The sequence below is a fragment of the Culex quinquefasciatus genome, chromosome 1 (assembly GCF_015732765.1).
Source record: "Culex quinquefasciatus strain JHB chromosome 1, VPISU_Cqui_1.0_pri_paternal, whole genome shotgun sequence".
Taxonomy (NCBI): Eukaryota; Metazoa; Arthropoda; class Insecta; order Diptera; family Culicidae; genus Culex; species Culex quinquefasciatus.
Window position 1 is genome coordinate 55,965,113 of NC_051861.1, and position 27,431 is coordinate 55,992,543.

General features: G+C 39.1%; 1 protein-coding gene across 2 annotated transcripts in view; it reads left to right on the forward strand.

The window, feature by feature from the left end:
* The window catches only part of LOC6045521 (homeobox protein homothorax), a 285,128-nt gene that overhangs the window by 47,822 nt on the left and 209,875 nt on the right, over nt 1-27,431 (forward strand). For both annotated transcript variants that reach the window (XM_038249283.1, XM_038249286.1), the window contains exon 7: nt 24,477-24,603. In XM_038249283.1, coding sequence (XP_038105211.1) covers nt 24,477-24,603 — 127 coding nt within the window. The remainder of the gene's footprint in view (nt 1-24,476; nt 24,604-27,431) is intronic.

Genomic DNA, 27,431 nt, shown 5'->3' on the forward strand with positions numbered 1-27,431 from the left:
TTTTTTTAAATCACTAATACCTTTTCAGGATCAAGTATTACAACTTTGATATGTTCTACAAATTTCTAATGAGAATCTCACTTTTATGAATATTTGGATTGAAGTAGCGCACCGTGCAGACCAAATAGTAAGAAAATAGAGCGAGGTTTTGAGAAAAAGTCCCATGTTCTGGGCACTCTATTGCACAATAGGGTGACAATAAGAAAACTACATTAGGGATTCCCCCTGACTCGTTTCTTTAGGCAAAAATAAAAAAAAACTGTGCCAATTTTGAACCAAGTCGGTTAAGGTTTGGGGGTCGCTATTGATCGTTGAAGATTGTTTGGCACAATTCGTAAAAATATAAGAGTTCTTGTTGCACCCTTCGTCAAATTTGTAGGGAATCGGACACTTTGGGCGAGATCTCAGTATGTTTAGGAATGCAATGATGTGTGCCTTCCAAAAGCTAGCAACATATCTATATCTATGTTTTTATGATTGTGATTTTTTTAATATCTTGTTTTTTCTTTCGATCTGCGTCATTAAATAACATTTTTTTAAATTTATAAAACATGCGCTAGCTCATAAAATAAAATAAAATAAAACTGTTTTCATCAATTTCAAGACAAAACTGTTTGTGAGATGCTTAAGTGTATGAAAGTATGGCAAGGAGTGACGGCGCCAAATACCCATATTTACACACCGAATTTTAGAGCGCCCGCCGCGGTATTCGAACCGGTTACCTCTAGATTGTGAGTCCAGTGCGGTGTCTGATTGATCCACACAGGCGGACTTGCTTTTGTTCTATTTGGTATAAAGTGTCATGTTAAGTTTCATCTTTCAAATTCATTCGCAAGGAACATTATTTTTCAAATCATCTGATTCAACGTTTTCACAATTTTACCTGACTTAAAAGGAGCAGGGAAAGATTTTGTGTTGGCATCGCGTACTAAATTAGATTTACTAGGTTACCGTCATCAGGGGTAGTATTGAGTCTGGGGGTGATATTGGATCAAACAAATTTTCGCAATCATTTTGTACGTTTCGTGAAATTTCCTTGAACTTGATATTTTTGAATTATTGACTCCGTAATTTTTTTTAAGCAGGAAAAATCACCTAGTCCATTGTTGAGCGAATCGAATTTTGATGGTAAAAGATCAACAGTTATGTTGGTCCGAGCCGAGCATTAAACTCTTGATGTTTCACATACGAGTTGAAAGCGTCTTAGTTTTAGTCATTTAAAAAATCTAATTGAAAATCATTTGAATGTAGAAAATTCACATCTGAAAGCTTATCCTATTAGTCGTGTAGTTTTGCGTAATGAAATCTCGATTGACAAAAAAAATTAACAACAGTTCACATTATGATCCATTTTTTGTCACAAACATGTATGAATGATCTTAGCTTCAACTGCTTTCCAGGACACTGATTTGTATTTGTTCCTTTTTAATTACCATAGCCAAATTAATTAAATCTGTCAGACACACTCGACGACGACGCTGATCCGAAAGTGTCGAACCGTGCTTGTCACACGGCAATGCACCGCGCCCACGAGACGGCCAATTGATTCTCTATACCAAAGAGGTTGTCGAGCGTCGCGGAACTTGCGATGCATCGACATCGGCTTCGGCACTGCTGCGACGCGTGGAATTTTCTCGTGTGTGTGTGTGTGTGTGAGTTTGTCGGGTGTTGTTGGCCTTTTCCTGGATTAAAATTAGAATCGGCGACATAAACCTCAATTTGTAAGCCGAATAATTTATCTACATACTGAAATGCTCTATTGTGACACTTTTGCACTCTCGGTATAGCTCGCGGTACGGTGGACGATTCGGCTCTTGGGTATGTCAGGTTGCCAGCGCCGCGGCGGCAAGTAAAATGCATTCTTTTTGCTCGTGATCCAAGTAACACGTGCATCCTCCACTTCTGTACAGTGTCGTGGCGACAGAGCGCTGCCGGCGTCTTCGATGGCGATCAGCTGCTGTGTGCGCGCGATTTGTTGTTTTTCTCTCTCTTGTTTCTTGTTGCTATTAAAATCGTATGAATGGGAGTGCAAAATACACTTTCTGCTCGCAAAAAGGAGTGCATCTCGATAGTGTTGCGGACACGTATTTTTAGATCGGCATGCTATGATAGCGCCACAGGAAGAAGCATCGCCATCCTACGTCGACTATGGCTACTTTGACCTACTCCCGATTGCTGCCGGATCGGATCGCTCTCAGTGCGCGCGAATTCGATTGTTTATTGGCCTTTGTCAATCAACACGCGCGTTTAAAGGAATGAGGGTGGTGACTGGTAGGCATGACAGCAGCACCAGTCAATAGATCGTACGCACGGAACACAGAGTGGCAGAATAATGCGCAATCGGTTGTAGTAGCTGTCAGCTTCTGGCAGACTGCTAATTTGACGAACTTCGGGACATTCGTCGGATTTGACACTTAGCTGATGATCGGTGCTGTTTTCGCATCGCACTGGCAGACAACCTCAACCTCTTTTTGAATGTAAAAATAAAAGCGGATAATGTTTGTTGCATAATACTTACTGTATTCCGGTGGAGAAAAGTTAAATTTTGTTTTGTATTTGATTATTGTTTCAATGATACTGATTTAAATAGTATGTTATTTGAAATAATGCAAAATTATCCTACACGCAGTTTTTCGTAATGTTTTTTCTGCTCTGTTTGAACAAGGCTATTTGACGATTTTTTACTAGCCCTGTAGATCGAAAACACCGCACTATTTATTAAGGTGATGTGAATTGATAAGTTCTAGAAATCAAGATGCACAACAAAACCAAAAGTAACCTGAATCGACACGTACACTATTTTTTAACCAGCACTTGCGTAATCGATGTTTTGTGGACCTCATCTCACTGGAATATTACGTATCGTTCCAAACTTTTATTTGAATGCGAAGAAGCTTCGGAAAGAAGAGCATTTTAAAAGACATAAAGAGTAGACAGAGGTTTACCCTTGAACCAAACGATCACCGGCAGATATGAGTGATCGTGGGTGTTCTTTTATAGGTTTGTGTCTACGTTAACGGTCAATTTTCTCTTTCGGTCGCAGTATGTTTCCCGACCCAAAAGTCGAAGAGACATCAGGCAAGCAAAGAGATAATTTTTCCACCGCCGCATGGGCAGAGGATCAACAAAAAAGAGTCGAATCGAATCGACTTTGTTCTGTCCTTCATTTCTAATGCCACCATACAAAGAGCAGCACATGGTGAAGAGACGAGAGGAGGAAAGGCTCACAAAAAGTATAATGCTGTCCTCTAAGACCAAACGCGCTTCGGAAAAATGAACTCGTATTTGTATCGGTCTTTGCTGGGGCTCACCAGCGTGCCTCAACACACTACATTCGGAGTCCCGGGTGGAGGAAAGTGACAAATTCGGTATCATGCTGTGTGTGATCCTGAAGGGGGTCTCTCTAAACTCTCCTATTTGGATGGCTGACCAGGTCAATCAGGTTCCGCTTCATTTTGAATATTTAGATCTCCCGTTGAGCGAGCTCAAGTGTTGCTTTCCCTCATGCCTGGCTCTTTGGTTTCGCTCGATCTCCTACTCAATGGGCATTTTAGTTTGAATTTAAATCAGACACACAAAACACAGCCGAAATATATATCATAGGAACAAAATCGCCGCACTCGCCCTGTAATGTAATGAGATTTGAGTGCGACACAGTGTGTTAAATACCCGTGGCGTGCCCAAAGTAGAGTAACGTGAAATTTTACGATATTTTTATCGTAGTCTTTATGTTTATCTTATTTTATTCGTGTTTCGGCCACATACCCGCCATCTCCCTAGATACAGAAAAACACCTCACGTCTTCAAGTGCCATGAGAGAACACTTTCTGGTGCTTTTGTGCAAATGGTGTTACTATAAAGAGCTCGTAAAGTTTACACTACTTTAGAAGGCGTAAAAAAAAACATAGTGCGAGAATGCTACAAAAAAGCTAGTTTAATTTGACGGCTCCGGGTGGTTTTTCCGGCGACCACCTCGGGAACGCAGCATCTTCCTGCCCTGGTGGGTCTCCTATTTCTGCGCGATCCGCGTTTTGAATTTGTATGCCCCTTCATGAGAGGCGACACATTCGTTCGCCTCATAAACTCTCGTTTCCTCATTTTTCCATTAATCGCTCGTATGTGGTGCTCCACACAGCACGATAAAACGGAGTAAAAACAGGTGTGGATAATTCAAACTTTTCTTGATGGAATTTAAGCTAATTGCTCTTTGTTTCGGGTTTAAATCCAGTTTTATCGTGGTTATGCATTCCTGTGTGTGTGGATAAGGTTGAGCATATTAGAGTGAGATTGAAAGAAGTATGCCACGATGAAGTGTGCTTGCTTTATTTTAGAATAAATAACATTTCGTGGTCGTGCTTTTACAAACGGAGATACTGGCCAGGGCAAATCGATCATCCCTTGGATTAGCTAAACTAACTCAACTTAAAAGTTATAAGCTCGGCTAACAGTTTAGTTATCTGAAACAATCTATACTGTTCATGTTAATGTCTCATGTGCAAAAACATTGAGCTGAGAAAAACGCAAGGCAAATGTCCCACTCTCATAAAAATGCATGCCCTAAACTAAGTCGAATGTAACCGATTTGATCAAAATCGGTTAAGCCAGTGCTGAGAAAACTCAGTGAGAATTTTGGTCACATACATACATACAAACACACACATACATTTGTTCGGTTTCCGTTCTGAGTTGTTATGTATACATGAAGGTGGGTCTTCGAGCTTTTAATAGAAAGTTAATTTTTATAGCAGGATTATAGCCTTACCTCAGTAAGGAAGTTAAATCTTGGAGATCAACGATAAAAATGCAAGAATATCATCAAAGCGTCACATTTACACATGAATCGCAACAGGAGAAAAAAAAAAACAAAGGAGGCACATCACCAAGTGTGTGTGGAGCAGCTGTTCTTTTTTTCCCCAGCCTTGACGTCGATAAAGCAGTTTATTTTTGTTCGAGCTTTTGGCTAGGCATTAAATCGGCATCACTTTGCGCCACTAGAAATATTTCTCATGGGAAAAGTGCTGATTAAATGTGTTTGAGCATTATTTGCTGGTATTAAATGCCACTATAATGCTGATTTAATGCCGCTTTTTAGTGTAACTCGCGGTTACTTAGGCAGTATCACGTGTATTTTGATTTTTACCTAAATTTGTTGGGAAGGCCGTCGAAAGAAGTTTTTTCTCCAAACAATGAACTACAAATAACATGTTTAACATATTTTATAAATGAACCCACTGGAATAAACAATGTTAGTTTTGCAATTATTCAATCCATGTTTTATACAAAATGTATAGTCCATATTGTTTTTAAGTTGTACCCGAAAGAAAACAAAATTCTAAATAGTATATTTTCCTACACCCAAAGTTAAGCGGATAGTCCTTCCGAAAAAAACTAGAGGAATGTACTATTTGGCGAGAGTATAGACCTCTCGTACTCAACCCCAGGTGCTCGGAAAAAAAAAACAATTCTCAAAATCGTGAATTAAATTCACGAATGCGAGTACCACGAAGGAATATACTCACGTTTATAGTGCAAATGTACCATACTATTGAATAAATTCCTTCGTGGTTCTCACATTCGTGAACTTAATTCACGATTACGAGAATTGATTTTTTTCGGTGTGGTTGGTGACTTTTGTCCCGCCCGTGTGGATCAATTGGACCGCACACTGGACTCACAATCCAGAGGTCGCAGGTTCGAATCCCGTGGCGGGCGCTCTAAAATTCTTTGTGTAAATATGGGTATTCGGCGCCGTCGCTCCGTGCCATACTTTCATACACTTAGGAGCCCAGGGCGGCGAAGTCCTTGTAGATAAAAGGAAGACACTCGTGGTTGGTACTAGCAATGGTGGCCGACAGCTATAAAGTCAACTTCGTTGGTCACTTTTAAGTTTGACACTTTTTTAGGTTGTATGGGAAATATACCCATTTTAATCAGTCTAAGCCGTTCGACCAATTCTCATCACTTTTGCCGCTTTCCGCTATTAAATCAACATTTTCAGATGTACAGTCATATTCGGAACAGTTTACAGATCAGTTTACAGATGTTAAAAAAATCATAGCAAATCAATAATTAAACTTAATGATTCGCTTTTACCTTCATTTGAAAGCTATTCTTGCTATCTTTCGAATGCTGTATCGAACAACTGCAAATTTTAACTTTTATATCAATTTTTTGAAGAAAAACTTTGACCCTTGAAATCCACAGATTCGGAACATTTTTTTCTTACGAATGTAAACAACCTTTGGATCTCTCCAGGAGTTCATATTTGTAACAAAATAATGACTTCACCCACTGCAACCAGTGAAACTCAAGCTTAGTGATGTTTTATCCATGGTCTGATAACTTTTTTGTGTGAAAATATTAGTTAAATTTAGGGCCTCCCATAATTGTGGGAGGCACAATAACATCCCACAATCACGGAACAGGCAATTTGGAGGCAGTGTTTTGCTGTTCATGATTAAATAGTCTTGAAATGAAGTTTTTTGTTCAAAAAGTACTTCGTTTAATAGTGAAATACCAAGAAAATGTCCAAAAAAAAGGTCCTAAAACTAGTAGGGTCGAGAGAAAAGCTGCATTTGGCATGTAATTGACAAATTATCATAAAAGTGTTCCGAATTTGTGGGTGTTCCGAATATGTGGGATGACTGTATCAACAATGGAGAGTTGCGTGCTCATTTTTATTTGAGCTATTTATTACTTTGGAACAATCAAAAACTTTTTATAAAAGCTGTAATTCATGATCAAAGTGCTGATAGGTCGATAATAGAAATAGGCTGAGAAAGGGTTGAGTTCCCCTACCCCATTGGTAGGTCAAAGTCAAACCAAAAAGTGACGAAGTGTCACTTTTTTCACGGTGCTCACGCTCCCTATCAAAATAAACATATGGTAGTGTGTGTGAACTCCGTGTAAAAAGGCTCACTAAAAATCATTTTACTACCGAACCATGTTCTTTATCCTCTCGTATGCCGATGCCCAGTGCTGGGTGTAGTAAAAATAAATAATTACACGAATATTATTTGACTCCACAGTTTGCTGAGAAGCAAGCCTCCGCAGTACATTCCTCAAGATCCAATTTTCAATTTAGGAGTTTGTTGTAGAGGGATGCGAGGATTGGAAAACTTTGCTCGTACCTTTCTCGCTCGAGAGCTCGATGGTTCGTTCTTTGCGGAGAAAAAGTTTTTCCCAACACGACAGTTTCCTCGCCAGCAACTTTCCTTGATCTGGCAACATTTTTTGTGTGCTTTCGCTCTTTTATAAACTGTGTAACTTTTCTTGTCAAGAGGGTGAGCGGAACAATTTTTGGAATTTAATTTAATGTTCAATACAAATTATTTATCTTATCTTTGCGAGGCATAGAATTTTAATCATTCTAAATTCCTCAGCCGTTTGAAAAATGTCACGCTATTGGATACACTCCTAACTCAAATGAAGAGCGTGCAAAATAATAGAAAAAGGATAAATGCGGGCAACACTGCTTTAAAACAGTAGTTTTCAATTCGGTAAATTTGATAAAATTTAAAACATTCACGCAGAAAGTAAGGCAAGGGAGGAAATTCATTTTGCATTTCCGCTAATATCTCCGCAGATCCCAGTAGACTTTAGCAAAACCTGGCGGGGGTGTTAAAGGCTCTCTTTTCACGCACACTGCAAACTTCCTGCCACGTGAAAACGGAACGCGCACTCTTTGTGCCTAGGGCGGTCGCAGGATTGGCTGGGGAACTTTTCTCCAAAGACCCGCGGCAGAGAGGAGGAGTTTGTGCGCGCCTTGTATTATTTTATAATAAATCACAAGGACAAATTTAATTACCAGAACGTCGAGCAGCACGCGATAAGGGAGAGCCAAGACGAACGTCGGCAGGATAATCGATTGCACACAGGAAAACCCAAATCAACAGCGATGGAGGAGGGCCGGAAAAAGCCCGGATTCCGAGAGGCTGTGAAAAGCAGTGGAAGAAAAAAAAAACTAGAGCGGTGTGAAATAATTTTCTCGTTTAAATTTTCAACATGCTTCTCTCCGACCATCAAAGACGGTTTCCTTGGGGAAATATAAATGGTGAATATGTATGCGCTGCATAGATTGAAAAAGAAGATTTAGATATTTTGAAAGATAAGCTGAAAATGGGAAAATTTTGCATCTCGTTTTCTTCGCTGTTGGTAGTTGGTATGCCGAGCGCGAAGCGATTCTTGGAGGGCAAACACGATAGCACACACACCACTCAGTCGCACGACCAGCAGCGATGCGGAGCGAACCATGTATCTACCCACTGATACAACAGCTCCCCTTTGGATAGACGGACGGGGGAGCCGGTTCGGTTGTGAGGTCGTTTATCGTATGTGAAAATTTGCTTCAAGGGAAAACGCGCGTCGCCCAGTGCTGCTGCGCTAAATTTCAGCACGTTCTCGATTGAGTTGTGCGAAGAAATGGCGGAATTCCGTTATGATTACTTATTGTAATAAGGGTATTCCGAAATCAATTTGGTTTTTACTCTTTCAGCTTTACCCAAAATGATTACTACCTGTTGTTCGGGTTCTACTGGATACAACAATGTTTGAATATGAAATTACAAAAAAAAAAAACGAAAAAACGAAGTTGACTTTATAGCTGTCGGCCACCATTGCTAGTGCCAACCACTAGTGTCTTCCTTTTTATCTACAAGGACTTCGCCGCCCTGGGCTCCTGAGTGTATGAAAGTATGGCACGGAGCGATGGCGCCGAATACCCATATTTACAAAAAGAATTTTAGAGTGCCCGCCTTGGGATTCGAACCGGCGACCTCTGGATTGTGAGTCCAGTGCGCGGTCCGATTGATCCACACGGGCGGGTACAGATTTTATAATAACAAGGCCTAATTCCTAACCTATATTTCTGTACTAAATATAAGTTAAGGATCATCCATAAACCACGTTGACACTTCAGGGGGAGGGGGGATTGACGATTGTTCACGCTTCATACAAAAAAGATGAAGGCTGAAAAACTCTGTTATCAAGAATAAAAAATAATCTGAACTGAATTTATTTCTTAATAGAATAGATCATTTACAGTCCATGTAAAAATGTTTGCAAAGAAACAATAATAAACAATCCAATACGTGATGTCTTTAAGTTACTATATAGTCTAGAAACGATTTGCAATTTTTGCAAATTTCTTAGCCTGACAGATTATGCCTTTTTATCGCCACAAACTGATCGCAGCAGCCTGACCCAAGCCTCACACCAGTGCATCCCAGTTGCAGCAACCAGCGCGAACAGCAAAGAATAATCGTAAAAATGAAATTAAGGGTTATAAAAATCCTACCGTTGCAAATCGTTTGAATTAGTAACGCCTACTGCTGCCTCTTCCGTTGGTTCTCGCATAATAACAGGCGATAACAACATCTGATTCAGAAGCATCTTCGCCATCATTATCATTATCATCGGCTTGGCATCGTCATCGTCGTCATCAGCGATCGTTTGGGCAAACCTTAATTAAGGGTCACATGTATGGTTGTATCAGACTGTGGGTCAGATTTGTTTTAAACTTTCTGTCGCTTTTCCTACATGCCTTGTCAAGTTAATCGCACAACGCAACTAAGCATTTTTTAAGAAACCTTGAACGTATCAATGATTAAAAAGAGAGCTGTCCGAGAAGTGCCCTCTCACCATAACAGGTAGTTATGCCAAAGATCTTGCTACGCCATCGATGCTGGAGTAGTTCTGATGAGTCCACTCACCACGCTGAAGAGCAATCGTACCTCTTGTATTCACGAGAGCGTTTCTTTCTTTAGTGGGAGCAAACTAGCTCACTACAGACTTTGTTAACGATCTTGGTTGATTGAATTTTGCCGATAGTCCACTGTTTTTTTAAATATTTTGATCACGTGCATTAATGTTTTTACCTAGTATCAATATATGCTTTCACCCAAACGAATGTAGCCAAATCCTTTGACAAATCCGGACGGACAAGGATGATCTGCAAATGGAAGTAAGAAAAAACGTACCGCATACACACAGATTGTAGCAAAACCCGCAGCGGTAGAAGGTAGCTGGGAAGGCCAGTAATTGTTTAACACATCGATTTTTGTGAAAAAGTTACCTGTTGTCTCGGAATTGTCAAACTAGTTCCAGCTAGCAAAATGCTTATCCACCCTTTTCAAATGTTGCTTCAGAATTTTCCCGGGGTCTCTATTCACCCTATATGTCCCTAATCGCCCCAGTTAGCAGTGTTGCTCCAGATTTATGCGAAGAAACACCGAATTCGGTCAGCTCCAGCATGCAAAAAACTTCAATGTTATATATACCAAAACTTGCGCAAGGATCTGGCCTACCCGCCAATGGTGTTGAAAATAAACGCATTAGTGGCTAAAGTACTTTAAAAAATAAATCAAAAAATCTTTTTACGGGTTTAATCTATTTTTTTCAAATGCAGAGCGCCAGCTCTTTTTACGTCCAATCAAGTTGGGCTCAGTACACCCACCGGAACAAGCCCCTAAATGCCCACCAAAAACTCATTTTTGTTACATCCTAATTTACCAATATTTTGGATTATACATGCAACGAAGTGCAAACTAATTTATGGATTGGTGTTAAAAATTGGAGGCATTCTTTATGGATTCTTAGGCAGGCTAGTGTGCGTGAATCCGATCTAAGATACCTTAATTGCGAAGATTGAGTTATTGGGAACTCGAGCCTGCATCATAGAGTTTAAGCCCTTATTCCACGGTCATGAAAATTCAAAACGTCTTTAGCGTAAAAGGGATCAATCAACCGTTTCGTCCTTGCGTGAATCAAAATTAGTTCCATAACACCGCAATTGTTTCCCACTAACAAAACATTTGAACAGTGGCCGAGGTTCGTCGTCGGTGGTGGTTGTTGAATTGAAAACCGACTTCCTTTCCCTCCGTCATTTTTTTTAACTGCTTATTTGATTCAATTCATTGGGCTGCTGGTGGGCTGGCAATATGCTCTAGCTCTAGAAAACAAACAAATTAATCCGTATTGTTTGACGAATTTCAGTGGTTTTATTTGGTTCCTCTCCACGCAAAACGAAATCCTTCGGTTTGACACGAACCTTGTTTGCCGTTGGCAGCATCAGGATCAGGATCGGTAGGCAGGCAAACAGGCAGGAGTGTGCATCATCTGCTGTTGTTGATTGGTAGAAGTGAAGCATATGTGCGCCCTCTTTGGATGGAATTAAAGTCGGATTGTGCGAGTGAAAGTTTTTCACCCGCGGGCATCCTTTTTCTGCGCCGAGGCTGTTTACTGAAAGATTATGAATATTTAGATGGTATTTTAATTTTACCAGGGGTTCATGAATTTACATTAGCCGGTTTATGAACAGAACTAAAGTACCCGAATACCAAAATGGGTGAGCTAAAGGCAAATGAACGCACAGAAAAGCTCCCCGAACCAAACCAGTTGGCAGTTGCACGATGCTAATAAATGTAAATCGAATAACGCTCCCGGTAGCAATGCGAATCGTCATTTAGGGAAAACCGTTCCACATTTCACGGTAGCCCTCCTCAACAATACCGGGAACCGGGCGCGTTGCTCCAAGGTGGAAAAGCACAAAATTATTGCGCCAGCTTTGCCATCGGAGGTGGTCGCGGAGTACCGTGAACGGACCCATTGAGTGACGTTATTCCTTTTCTCGCGGTCACACAATTTGACTTACGCGGTAGCTAAAATGCCTGTCAAGTTTCGGCTGTAAAAACGTCACTCATAATTTATGTATCTTGGGTAAGCAATCGTTGCTCATCCATCGCGCTGAGAAGAGTCGCATCAGTTCCGACCTGCAAGCGTCTGAAGAGTTCTTATTTTCACGTGTACCACACGGTACCTTTTGGCTCTGGTGCCACTTTTTTATGGTTCGCGAAAGTCTCTCCCAATTCGATCCCGCTGAAGACTTCCATTAGTGAAAACAATCATCCAGTAAAAGTTCTATAATAATGGATCTCTCATCTACTTCAAGAGTCGTTTCCCACATTTTAACGAGTGCTATTCTAGACGAATTAGTTGACCTTATGTTGAAGAAAGGCTTTCCCAGGTGTCCAGCGCGTTGAATTTCCGCGGGCTTTTCTCGGTCCATAAGCAGCTTTTGGGTCTTCTCTTGCCACCGGCCTACTGTCGGTCGTCGCCGCCGTTGGTTTTAGGGGAAAGTGGGGCAAGTGTAACAAGCTAAGGAAATGCTCGTTATAACCCATTAAAAAGTTAAAAAATCTGTCGGATTTTATTATAATCATCTTATTCTAGGTCTTGACTAAGACTTTGTTTAAACAAGTTTTAAAAAAATCCTGTTTTTTAATGTGAAAAATTGATTTTAAAATTTTTGATTTTCCGTACGTTCTACTCAACTATTGGGGCAAGACGAGCAACCCGTTGGGGCAAGAGGAACAATGCATGAAAAAATATGGTAATTTGCTAACAATTGAACTGTTATCACTTAGATACATCAGATTAGAATGTATTTGAATGGTTTCTTCCATTTTTAGATTAAATAATAATATTTTACTAAAAAATTTATCGTTTTTACGAAAAAAAAATACTTCTTCGATGATAAATAGTAAATTTTTATAATATCACTATACTTTGTATTTAACGATTGTTTATCAGTTTTTAAGTACTTTCATGTATTTATTTTCCAATAAAATATGTTGTTGCAGCAATTCGTAATTTTTTCCATACTAAAAATCCATATGGTACACTTGCCCCACCTGAACAAGATTTTTTAAAAGCTCTCAACAAAAATAACCAAAAGTTAAATCATACTTTGTAATAGGTGCATGTCATTTGTAGGGACACTACTGATCTAGGAAAAATAGCATTTTTATAAAATGAGCCTTAAAACGAACCCTAAGCCTTATTTTGTACTTTCCAAATATTATAAGAAAACAAAGGTTTCGAAAAAAACTTCATTAAATCTTATGCCCCGTGGCGTTTACGTCATTTTGGCGGTTATGTGGTAGTAGAATCAGCTAATTGCATTGCTAGCAACAATTCCTCATACTGGAAATAATCAAAATTGTAAAAATTACGGCCGTAGGAGCGATTGTTCCTCTTGCCCCATATGGTCGTCTTGCCCCACCTTCCCCTATTGGTCTTTTTCTCTCCTTCACAGAAGGCGTCGGCGGCACAGTTTGCGGTACAGTCCGTGGCCTGCTATGGCGTGTAGCGGCGGGAAAATGTTGTAAAACTCGATCGTTCAACAAAAAAAAAAACACACATTTTTATGACGTTGTGGTAGGATGCAATAAAATTGTTCAATTACGATTGACGAATCAGTCAAAACCGGGCAAAATATGTTAATTTGTGTGGTCATATGTAATGAGATAAGGCAAAAGTGGGAAACACACGTGAGAGTGACACTTGAAACAGTGCCAGAGTTGAGAATTCTAGCGCTTCAACGGTTCCTACATGAGGTTTACTGTAGCCCAATAGTTGAAGTTTTTGGAACCCAAATCACAAACCAGTTGATTACAATAATACTACAAAATTATCACACGGTTGGCAGCTGCTTTCACACTCACTGCAATTGCAGTTAGATGTCAGAGGTACAGTTATTATTATTAGCATTTCAAATGTCTAATACAATATTTGAAAATGAATTCGATTTTAAACAAGATTTTTTTAAAGACAATTAGTAATGGCGTTTCTTTTCCATACAATGTTCTGTGATGAATGTTTCAGCACTTTCACTCAAATTTTAATTTAATTTTAACTGCTCATTTTACAACGCCCTAGAATGCTGGTAAACACTAGCGGAAATCACGCGAGCACAAAACAGCAATTATTTCATGAAATATTCAGTTTCCAAATTATTTTATAGGTTTTCTTCTCCCCTTTACGCCCGTAACGGGTTAGCAGAAAATTTGGACAAATTGAAGAAGTGCCCAGCAACACCGCAGTTCACTTTGTTCTAGAAACGCACTGTTTGGTGGGGAAGCCACCTATTTTTCTCTCACCCCTTCTCCTCCCCTTCACAGAGTTTATACCCAACGGGCATGTGCTTGCGTAACTCCAAGCATAAGGGGTTGATTTCACTTTTCACGTTTTAAATTACTTTACCCGAAAAGTCAGGATTATGTTCATCCCACCATTTCACCCCCTTTCGGTCGCCGTACGTACACCAAGCTGAAAACCTATATCAAATATTCAAATGCAAATACAATATCATCACGTCGGCCCATACCAAACCAGCAAAATTGCTGGTGGTGGAACCTGCTGTAATATGCCACCCTAGTGTCTTTACGAACAACCCTCACCCTCAACCGAAGAGCGAGAGGGCGAGGATGCTTCGAAATCCTAGGAGCCTCCGGAGCGGCAAAACCGACAAGAATTTCGAGTCAAGAAGCTGAGTGTGCGATGTGGTGTTTAAGGGTGCCAAAAGCAAGTGCAGCTGCGGTGGTTTGCAAGTGGGAACACCATCGTTTTATAAATGTATGAAGATGAGGGTTTGTTTTTTTTGCATCAATAATTGAACGACACCCAAATGTACACTACATGTGATTCTGATTTGACCGGGAATGTTTGCCTCTCCGTGCTGGTAATCTATAGACCAGTTCAAGCAGATGTGACCGAGTACGGGGTATAACGAAATTTACTTAAAAGTGCACTAGAGTGTAACAAAAATGACTTTTAAGCGGGTGTTCAGGGGTTTGTTCCGGTGGGCATACTGAGCTCCATATTGTTAAGTCGTAACAGGAGCTGGCGCGTTGCATTTGAATTTCAAATGCGATTTAACCCATAAAAAGATTTTTTTCAAAAACATCAATTTTTGAGGCACTAAGGCGTGTAGGCCAGATCCTTGCGCATCTTTTCGTATACATAACATTGAAGTTTGGAGCACCCTGGAGCTCGGCACAGACCTTCAAAGTTTTTTTTTTTTGTAAAAATCGTACCCAGCAATATCAAATGGCGTCGCGAAATGCGACGCATATCTTTTTTGCTGGGGCGATTTAAAAAAAAAATGCCAAACTTAGAAGGTCTGTACCGAGCTCCAGGGTGCTCAAAACTTCAATTTTATGGGTTATTTCGCCCAAAAAAAAAAAAAACAAAAAAAAACAAAAACACAAATTTGAAATCAACTTTTTCTGATCAAGCTCAAATTTTGTGGAGCTATAGAGGAGAAAAGCAACTCGCGACAAAATTTTGAGGCTAGGAATTTTTACAGGTATGATTTTCATAAAGCCTCCTTTTCTCTCCCACAGCAAACTGAGGACAAAGTAGTTGTCAAACAAGGCCAAACTGTTAAAGTCACTCACAAAATGAACTTTGAGTGATTTGAGTTCATTTCTGACGTCACGATTTTCTCCTTTATTGATACTATCAAAACATGTAAGAATCACGATTTAGAACCAAATTGGACCACCCCTTCTTTTTTGGCACCACCCCAAAGTTTTGCGATTTTCGTCATTTTTCCAAAAAACCTCTTTTTTTTTAAATGGCCATATTTCGGAGAAAAAATTATACAGCAAAACTTGACAGTTATTTTTAAAGAAAATTGTACGCTGAATCGAACTGCGTCATAAGATTTTCTTTTGGAATCAAACTTTGATGCATTTTGCGCAATTGAAAAACTTTACGCGCAATTTTCTCAATATACATGCAATTAGATTTTGAATTCTAGAGTTTTTTTTAAAAGGTCCTATAAACTATTGTCTTTCATATGTTTATATGGCCTATAAAGACTCTTGAAATAAACTTTACCATCGTGTTTCCCAGACGATTCAACATAAGAAATCAATCGAATGTTGGGCAAATTAAAATCTCTTGAGATAACAATTTTTTAAGCATGCAGTTGCAGAACTTACGTACTACGTGATACATTTTGAGTGGAAATGTTAATTAAAACGTAGCTGACGCATGGTGTCAGGTAGACATGGCAAGATGTGCTTGTTGGTTTTTTAGGCATGCGTGGTAGGAAAATTCTGCAACTGCAAGCTTAAAAACGTTACTTAATCCACCAGAAGGTGGTTGCTGCCTTCCTTCTAAAAGCCTTGCAACAACACACTACGAAAGCTTTGGCTAACGCTTACTTAGTAAAGACACTATACATCTGAGTGCGGCATTCTATGATAAATTTAATGAACCATTTGAAAGCACTGCAGTGTTTGTGTGCGTGCATTGAGTGGAAAGTTCCGTCAGTTATCCGTCGGAGCTTTCAAATTATGTAAATAATGACCCTTTTTAGTATCAATCAAAACAGTTTTTAGAACATAACATTTAAAGTACTGCACCAAATCGGATGAAATTTAAAAGAGACTTAAAGGACCTGAAGACGAATCCTAAAACATAGATCCGGACAAAATCGGTCGAGCCAGTTCCGAGAAAAGTGAGTGAGAAAAAAAAAATCTACGTCCATCCACACGCACAGACATTTGCTCAGAATTTGATTCTGATGCGATATGTATACGTAAAGGTATATCTTGGAGGCTTATTGAAAAAGTTCAATTTTTGAGTGATTTTATAGCCTTGCCTCAGTGAAGTGAGGGAGGCAAAAATCGTTATCTCAAGAGATTACAATTTGCCCAACATTCGAAAAATTGATTCTTTCGTAAAATCGTCTAGGGAACACGATGGTGAAGTTTAATTCAAAATTTAATCGCATGTACAGTATGTAAAAAAAGTATTGTGATGAAACATCTAAACAATTTAATGTTGACAGAAACCTAGTACTACGTTTTGTTCAGAAACTCATGCCAGACATTTTGCTACAAAAAGCTCATGAAATGATGTTTTCTATAAAAAGTTATATAACAAATACTATTACGAAAATAAAAAAGGTGCAAAAAAGTTTGCAAAAGATCGGAAATTTTATGCCCTTTCTGATGCCACATAGGTTGACTTGTGAATTGTGGGCCGGTTCAGATGCCGGTGGATTTTCCGACGACGTTATTCCGGGTTGGTACCCAATTCCAACGAAAAATCTATTCTATCGATACAAATACCCCCTAAACGGTGTTATACCCACTCCAAAATGTTTATTTAGCAATTCTATGGTAATATATTGACATTTAGTTGAATTAAAAGTTTGCAAAATTAAGTTTAGATAAGATTTATATACTTTTATACTAAGTAGTTAGTAAACTTTATATTCAATCCAAATTTTTTTTTATCAGTCAAGAATGCCTATTTGGAGTTGGGAGACTGGATTTATGGTGATTTGTCAACAAATAACATTATTTATGTTAATTTTTCAAAAGGTGTACAAACTTTTTTTGCACCTTTTTTATTTTTGTAATAGTATTTGTTATATAACATTTCATAGAAATCTTATTTTCATGAGCTTTTTGTAGCAAAATATTTGGCATGAGTTTCTGAACAAATCGTAGTACTAGGTTCCTGTCAAACTTTATTTTTTTTACATTTTTCATCACAATATGTGCATAGTGCCCAAGGGGTGTAAATACTTTTATACATACTGTATATATACAGTATGTACTTTATATTGAAATAAAAAAAAATGCATGTCAAGTTTTCAATACCCCAAAATGCATCAAAGATTGATTCCAATCGAAAATTTTATGACGCCATTCGATTCAGCCTCCAATTTCCTTTTTAAAAAGCTTTCGAGTTTTGCTCTATCATTTTTTGTTTCTAAAATATGGCCATTTGAAAAAAGAGGTTTTTTGAAAAAATGACAAAAATCGCAAAACTTTGGAGCGGTGTAAAAAAAGGAGGGGTGGTCCAATTTATAATTCTTACATGTTTTGATAGTATCAATAGCTCCAAAAAATTTGATAAAAAGTTGATTTCGAATTTGTACTTTTTGTGAACAGTTGAGGCGAAATGACCCAAAAGATGCACAATGATCTGGCCTACACCCCAGTGATGTTGAAAAAATAACGCTTGAGTAGGGTGCCCAAAATATGGGACTTTTCTCAAAACCTCGCTCCACAAGCTGAATATTGTCCCTTGAGCTATTTTAGGACTCTGGGCCAAATATGAGCAAAATCGGTCAACATTCACCCATTAATACTCGAAGGTGAAGTTTGTATGGAAAAAATCGAAAAAATGTATGAAAACCCCAATTTCCTCACGTTTTGGTCTGCAAGGCGCGCTACTTCCATCCAAATATGCTCAAAAGTGAGATTTTAATTGGAAATTTAATGCTCTACAACTTTGTAGAACATGCCGAAGCTGTAAAACTCGATCCTGAAAAGTTATTAGCGATTTAAAAAAGTCATTTTTGTATGAAAAACATTTTTTTGGCAACTTTAGGCTCGAGTATCAATGGGTTAATCCTAACCAAATTCGCTCAAAATTTACACAGATGCTTAAAATAACCTAAAAAACTGTTTTCCGCTTGTGGAGCAGGGGGTCATTTTTCTGGGCACCCTACGCTTTAGTGGACAAAGTGCCTCAAAAATTTAGATTTTTGAATTTTTTTCTGGTTATATCTCAAGCTCATATTTGGGATTTGGGTTCAGTATGCCCACCGGAACAAACCCCTGAATGCCCGCCAAAAAGTCATTTTTGTTACACTCTAATGTACACAGAGAAGGTTTTTTTTTTGCATTGATAAAGGATTAATATCGTATAACAAATGGTTCTTAGCTTTCAAGCTTAGATCTAGTCAAGGAAGAAAATAGTACAATGAGACCTTATCTGCTATTCTGTACTTGGCTAAATATCATTTAAAGTTATTTTCTTTTTCAGACTAATTATAATAAACACATTCCACTCTAAAAAGTCTTGGGGAATCTTTTGATAAGATTAATATGTAGCTGAATTACCTTTAATACGGTATATTAAAATATTTGAAAGTAATGTTTAATTGAAATGGAATTGTATTGTATAACAATTGCGTGTTGTACTATTCCAATTCAATTGCGTCCAATGATCAAATATAAAATTCAGCAAAGAGGGTGCGTAACAGAACCCACTGTAGCGTTAATCACCGCAAATGAAACATGAATTATCACTTCCAGTTTATACTTTGCTATCGTGATAACAATTAAAAGCGTTTTTCGATTTGCATGTATGTTTAATTTTTTACACATTATACTCTTTCTATCTCCCACAAAATGGAAAGAGAAGTGCGAAATAAATCAGATTGGTAGTGCAAGAGTTACGTATTTTCTTGTATCTTGCTGCTAATAAAGGCAATTTCTCTACGTAGTTGTCGAGTGACCCTAATCCAGTAGCATGTTTGACTTATGCAGCGTACGATAAGTAATGAAAATGCTATTTTCTAATTATCACGCTAATTACAGTAACGACCTCATCATGCAATTTCACCTCCATGCGCATTTTACAGTATGTAGTTAGTTCGCAGGGTTTACTTGAATACAATGAAAGCAATAAGTGGAAACTGTTCATCGAAGCTGCTGACGGATTCATAAGTGCTCGGTTTAGATTTATAAGGGTATGTTTGTTTTCCTAACGAATGCATTATTTATTTTTTGAATTTATTATGGATTGTCCCAAAATAAATGGATCGACCTTTTGCTTGCAAACTATGAATGGATAAAAAATAAATAATAAGAAGGTTTTTTCTTCAACTACATTACACGTGTGATGTTTATTGCCACTTCAAATTGTCTGTTGTTAATTTGTGTAGAAGAAGAGAAGAAAATCAGCAGAATAAAAAATATACTTTTTAGACACTCAAGTCACATATGCGTTTGTTGGTTTCTTGATCAGTCGGTTTTCGAAAAAAAGGCAAAACCATAAGACGCTGTTACAGCAATCTTTATTCAAATCTAATTTGCCATATCGAATGTTTTTTCGGTGTGGCAGGAACCACAAAACGAAGGTCTGAACAGAGGGGGAGCCTGTAACTGTATAGGATAGTAAATTTAATAAGCAAACTGTTACCCAAAAGGAAGAAAATAAGAAAGGATAAATAATGTGCCGTGCTGACTTTCTGGTCAAATGCGAGAAACGGATACAGGACGAGGACAAAACGACGAGACGCGTGTTCGTAATCCAATAATGCAGCATCCCACTGGGATACCTCGGCGAAGTAAGATGGACAGAAAAGTCAAACGGGCAGGCAGAATCCGGTACCAATTGATCGACCGTCTACTATCCCTAGTTTCAAACTCTCCCTTTATGTGGGTCGCCTTTTTCGGATTTCGAAACTGTTCCTTTTGAATGTTAGTTGAATTTCACTCAACCGGAACAAATTGTTGGTTGCCAAAATGGTTACAGAAATTGCAATATCGGTTTTAAACCGCATTAAAGGGCGTTAAAGGACTCATCTTTTTGACCTTAGTTATTATAAATATTCATATATTCCAATCTGTATTTCGATTTCCGTACCGGAAATATTACAATTTTTCTTAGAGTGCCATGACAATCCTCGTTCGAAGACACCTGGTTCCCAATGAACACACAGCCTATTTAGATCATATTATTGAGCTATCATCGCGTTGTCATTGTCGAGCACCGCCTGCTACGATTCACAAACTAATCAGCCAGAGTGCTTTCCGAAATAGCATTTCATTGGCGGCTGGAGACTACCCACAGGCCGCACTCTCTACTGTACCACCGCACACTTCAGATGAATATTACATGGTGCAAGTGAAAATAGCAATTCTCGCCCCTTCAGCTTCACCTCTAATGCAAACACGGTACGCAATGTAACGCCGACAGGCAGGCAAGTGATCCCCGAATTCCCGTGAGTATACCCCAGTTGGCATTCCTCCCAGGTATCTGGCTCCCTACAGGGCGCAACTCTAGGGAGGTACCGACCATCGTTGTGTGTGACGCGAAAGCTAAAGTTTTCACACAACTCAATAAAAAAGTGGGAAAAAACAAAACATTCCGGGTTGAGAGATTGCTCACCCCTCCGCTCCCTAAGCGCCAGGCCGGCAGGACTTTGTCACGGCGTACGAAATGAACAAATTCGTCTCCCAGTGGGCTGATGCCAAGGACCATTTGGCAGCCCTTGATTTCTCAATACACACAATACCGATCCATTATGAGCAATCGAGTGCGGTAGTGGTCGTTACTGCTGCTACTGCTGGGACCGCATAGGATCACATAGGGGAACCCATAAAAAGCAGTCTAGCAATTGATTTTATTATTTCGTACATGTACGGAATATTAACAACAATGCATTATTAATGAAATTTTATCCTAACTGAATTTGATCGATTAGAGATGCGAACCCCGGGCAGGGCTGGAAAACTCCAGGAACCCTCTAGGAGGGACAGAACACCAGCGAAAAGTGTCAAGCGTTGCTCATTTTCTCAGAAGAGTGTGGTGGAAGATGAAATTACTGACAATTGTGAATTTATAAATTATATTTGGGTAAGTGAGAAAAATTATCATACACTTTTGTATCCGATTTGATGCTCGCTAGCCGGGGCGATCTCAAGTAGGGTGGAAGAGGTCCGCAATAATTCGATTTCGGAACGCCTGTCAATCTACGGTGCCCATCAACCGGCATAAGTGACGCGCGACTGGTCTAAACCAGAGGGTTAGAATAGAGGAGAGTTATTTTTCAAAGATACCATTCTCCGACGGTAGGCAAGTTTAAAAGTGTCTTATCAAGAAAGTTGAACACTTGCATCGCAACGGAACGGCTATGCATAATTCATATGTTAATCAACGAAAAGGGTAGGTATTTGGTTATTAGCCTATTAACTTATTTATGTCTATGAATAATACATTTATCATGTACACGGCGATGAATGTTGGAGCCATTTTGAAATTAGAATAAGTTAATCTCGGGGTTACAATCAACCGATTGATGGAAACGTCACAGCAGGTTTGTTGGAAGTTTCAGAAAAGAAATGATTCATCGAGAAGATTGACCGGTTCGTTGAAATGTAGAAAAAAATACACTATGTTGAAACTTCCTTGAAGCTTTCGATAAAAATCCGGAACCTGCCTTGGTTACTAATATTATGATCCGCAATCTTTTTTTTTGAACTTCATCATCCCGGTACGAGTATCGAACTCACGACCTCTAGATTGGAAATCCAGCACGCCGCTAGTCGAAACCCATCCCCTACCGGTCAGTATTCCCAGTGCCGAACCAGACAGGAATCGAACTCATTAACTTCCGCTTACAAGGCGAAACCCGTAACCTTATGGCTACGGAAGCTCGGCAATTAATTAATTAATTCTTTAAGATAAGGAAGCTCGAATACCGTCAGCATGGGTTGGGGGCCCAATGTAAACCCTGCTAACGATATTTGGGAATCTTCAAAATCATACAATCGTGACGATCTTTGTTTTTCGGTCCGCGAGATTAATTTTCACAGTATTGTAATAATTTATATTACATAGTTTGATTGTAATAGCTTTTACAAGGATGTCATAAAACACAAAATTAGCTTTTAAAACAAAGTTTTCAACAAGAAATAATGCACCGCCAAATGCTCCATAAATGTGCGTGTGTTTGGAAAATGAACGTGCTCATGAGGCGTGTGATTTAATGGCATTATCCTTCCATTTAAGGCTCCAGCTGGAACAAACCCACCACAACATTTTAGTGAAGGAGCGGTAGCTCTCCAGGATCTAAACGCGCGTGTGTAGTGTTAATGTATTCCAGTTTGAGGGATTCCCACCCGGACGGCCAACCTGGCCGGCCAATACCACCCTCGGCAGAGTGAATTTAGACAATTGCAGAACATGCACATTGCATTGGTCACCCGGTGCGTTCTGTGCGTACACCAGCAACATTCATCTGTCTCTCGTTGTTGTCTAATTTCATAATAAACAGCAATAGTCATCGATGGCTACCGGAGCGTTTGATTTGCATTCACTACAAATTTGCATTCCATTCCTCGTTATGCCCGGGAGCCATGGAGAAGAGGGTGAGACGGCTCCGCAATGAAATACGCCCTCTAGTGCTGCATTATATCCATCCAATGAATTTTCCTGCTCACTGGCTGGCGCCGCTCGTGTTCCTGATCCCTGACGCAACACCCGGGACTGTTTTATAAAATAAATCGACCAAAAACAGCACGTTGTTGAGGTGATTCAGGTGAAAGTGTCGACGTCGAAAGTGTCATTTTGACACCATGCGCCAAACACGCTCTGATGATGGCATTGGCCAGCACGAGCATTGCCAGGACAGAACACTGATGGCGACGGGGTGCAACCTTTGGAGAGGAATGTGTTTCCATTACCAATAAGCCACCGAGAATGGTGTTAAATATCAATAAACTAAAATAAGCAAAACTTGTACAAATGGCTGCTCATTAACCTCTTTAAGGAAAATGAGCTTAAATTGAATGAAATGTATCGTGGTTTTGGTGATGTTTTCCATGCATTTAACAGGTGTGAGGAGAATTTGAACTAGTTTTTTCTCATTAACAATTTGAACAGCTGTTTTTAAAAACGTGTATAATGGATATTATACTACCTTAGTCGAATGTTGTTTTACCTAATACCCTAGGTGTAATATGGTTGTATGGAAAAAAAACTTGTCCAAATTTAGTGATCGCAGAAAACTTTTCAGCTCCTTTTAAGGTCCTAAATAACTTCCCATAGTTTGGGAACGATTGGTTAAGTCCCCATTTGGCGCGAAGCGGTTCAATTTTGTATGGGAATTAGTATGGGGAAACCTATTATTTTATTTTGATATTTCAAAAATCCACGTTTCACGCTATATTTTAACCGGATTCATATTCGGATGCTCTAGAATGTGCTTTACAACTTAGTTTCCCGAAGAGAGTATGTGCTAACTTGCTCCTATAAAAAGATACAGCGTGTTCAAAACTCGTCTAAAACGTGTTTTTGTGCTCGAAAAGCACGTTTTTGACAAGTTTTGAGGACGCTTTGTCTTCTTTCAGAAACAAGTTAGCACCATACTTTCTTCGGGAAACTTGTAGAGCACCTTGGATTTTTAAAAATTTCAAATTAAAAAAAAATCTTATGCAAACTTATATGGAAAAATGAATCGCTTTGCGCAAAGTGGGGACTGAACCAATCGTTCTTAAACTTTGGGGAGTTGTTTAGGACCCCAAAATGAACTGGAAAATTGCTGTGCTGGAAAATCGATTTTGATATTACACCCTAATGATGCATATGCAACGTTGAGGTAAAGTGAACCAAAGCACACGCTGATAATATTCGCTCAATTTTTTACTAAATATGCATGTTTTTTGAAGGTCCTAATTCAAGAATGGAAAACGTTTATCTTCCTATCCAATGTTAAAACAATAAACCGACCGTTATTTTAACGCTTCACTCCCAGGTGCTACGCAATGAATAAAACGGCGATAAAGCAAACCTAATTTAACTTTTATTGGTTCGTGTTCTTGTTCACAAGTTCAACCGAGCTTACGCATGATGATGGCGGAGTTTATTACGGATTGTTGCAGTTACCTCATCTGGAAAATAATAAAAAGAGTGTGTGTGGTAAAACTATAAAACTAAATTGGCTATTTTGAAGTTATTTGGATAGAAAGATGTTTCTTCAATTGACTACAAAGAAGTTTTAGTGTAATATCAAGATGTTATACCAATTAGACGTTAGACGTAGTTTGTTTTCTTACTAAGTTATGGAAAAATACTCAATTATCATCATTATTTTGCAGAGACCGCCAAGCTCATCGATATCGTACAGTGGAGCGGTGAACGATGACGTGCGGTCACCTGGTTCTGGGAGCACGCCTGGACCTCTAACGACGCAACCTCCTCCCGGCCTCGAAACGCCTGATCCCGGTAAGTAACGCACATCCCCTTTTATGGAGTTATGATGGTTCCGTTGTGTTGTCGCATATTTGGAAAGTCGCCTGCAAACTCAGGCCAACACAGTCCAGACAACTTCCGTTCGCCCGTTACCAGACAATACGTCGTTGTCGCGGAAGTTGTAGACAAACTGTCTGCGGATTGCCTGTCCGATCAAGACTCTTTGCTCATGTCGCTCATCATTGTTTGCGTGCGATTGTGGAAACTAGTGAGCTCGCACATGATGTCAGTGGCTATGCTCACCGCACAACTCCATTGTGGGAATAGAAAATTATTTCAAAAATAAATGCGACGCAAAAATTGATATTCAAACAATACAGAATCGATAGACATTTATTCATAAATTATGCATATTTAATGGCCATGTTAACAGCCAGTTTTACGATTTACTTAATAGCATTATTTATGGAAACGATTTTCATTAATGAAATAATTATTGCACGTATTGAAACAATAATTCATTCAGTATTCGTCCACACTCAGCATTTTATTGCTCTCCATGATGGGCATTAAGTTTCTACTGAAGGAATATGAAATGGCCAAGTTGGCAAAGGTTTCGGTTACATACCTACATGGTATGCACAAGTCTGTCGTACCGTGTGAAGTACAACGCTGAAGGAGCATACCAGATCAAATAAAAAATCAAAGCTGACTTGATCCATGACTTGTTGAAGGCACAGCACAAGACAAGGCACCAGAGGGCGCAAATATGTGTAATTCATGCCGAAATTTTTATTGATCAATAACAATTATGCTGGACAAATTTTCAGTTTGCTTTCCGCGTTGATTTACGGCTTTCTAATTATCAATTTTAATAAATTCAAGAGTGTTTTGTTTATCAGTGTAATTAAAATAAATTCATATTTATGAACATCATTATCGCCACTTTTTGCTCTTTATACTTCGGTTTTGTGTGCTCATCTGGTTGGCAATTAAATGAGTATAAACCGAGGAAGAACATCACTTAAATTTATTTATATATATTTAAATAGACGGCCGCGCGAGAGAAGCGAAACAAAACGCATACATGCGGTTCTGCCGTAAAAAGGTGAAAGTTCAGCCGCGGCAACGCTGATAACGACTGATTACAATGCGATTTCAGCTTCGCGAGAAGTAATGTACCTCCACAAACTTTTGTCTTTTATGGCTAAACAAAGTGTGAGTGTGTGTTTTGGCTTCCGTATGTCTTAAATGCATGATTTGGATGAAGTTTAGCGGGATTGTCGTAAGCCTGTTTGAGACAGATTTGAAATAAACACTTTTTTATTGCTTCGCCATGATAGAGTTGCTGATCTACTTGTTTGTGTACACTTTGTAGGTCAGTATAAAACAATAAAACAGCACCATTGCAGTGAAGTATAATTTGTTCTTTTCGATTTGTAATTGGAAAATATTTTGACACTTTCGACGGCTAACCAGCGCTCCGTGGAATCGCAGATGATGAACTTGTCATCACAGCCGCCGGAACAGTGGAAAAATCAGCCGCAAAGTGCCGTAATCAAAGTAGCCGATGCGAGGGTGATAAGGGCTATAAAACAGGTCCCGGTTTCCGCTACTTGTTGTAAATTTACACGCTAGACCAATTCATACCGATGCAACATTTGCTGCTTAAATGTACAATCGAAGTAAGCTGCTAGCTGCCTTGTTTGCTGTCGTGAAATCCAAATGTGAGCCATAGTTAGGCTGTCTTGTACGTCCAAAATGCAGACAACCTGATAGCTCGGCTGTCTGGGTGATCCTATTGCTGCCAGAGAGTAAACTAGACTGATTGCTAGTTTCCGCGGAAAGTCTTTTTTTGTTGCGGAAATAGTTGGAAATAATGAAATGAGTCATGTAAATCTACCAGCGAATGAAAAAAAAACACAAAAAATTACAATTGAAAACTAAAAACATTGATATTAAAAATTATCCTACTCTGATTCACTTGAATAAGATTATGCTCCGATCATGCCGTTAGAGCATGCAGCGTTAGGACAAGTTCATTCATCGTATTGTTTGTCAAGAGCGAGCGTAGCCCTCTGCGTCACGTCTTCCGCCATGGTTGTACTTTCATTTTACGCTTCGCCTGAGCATTATCATTTCACAATTCGTCGAGCATCCGTATCGTGATGTTTGATGAACCATATCACAGTTCATCCTTGTTGTCTTCTTCTGTTTTCTTCTTGAGTGCTGCGCTCGCTCCTCGCTCCCCACACAGTCACAGTCACAGGGAGTTGATGTTGCCTGTGCGTAACGGCACCTTCCAGCACCGACGTCGTTGTATTCGTCGTCGACGATCAGGACGCGTCGTCGGTTGTTGCAGGGGTGTCAAAGCGGATTCTCCAAACTCATGATTCAAATGAACGGAATATGAAATTGAGTTACCTCTTTAATCACTTCAGAATTTCACAAAGGTTCATTCATCCAAATGTAATCCTTGCAGAATATTGAATTCCAGGTATACAGGATCGCGGTTGAACCAGCGACACATATTTCCACTAAGATTATTTATTTGGTTGAAATCACAAAGGGCACTTGTTAATCTAGTGGATCGAGTTAAAAAAAAAACAATCAAAAATTGGTTGTAACATCAGAATACTTCTAAAACTTGTTTGATCCAAGGTAAACTAAGTGAATTTTTTAGTAACAAGTTGATTGGTTTTAGTTGGAAACAGTGGGATCCCGGTTGATCTAGTTATCCTAGATTTAAATAGATGAGTGTATGCATACTCAACTCCTTAAATGATAAGGGTCCCAATCCATGTGTTTGTGAATCATGTGTCAATAATCAATTGAGATAACATAGATTTGATGATGATTTG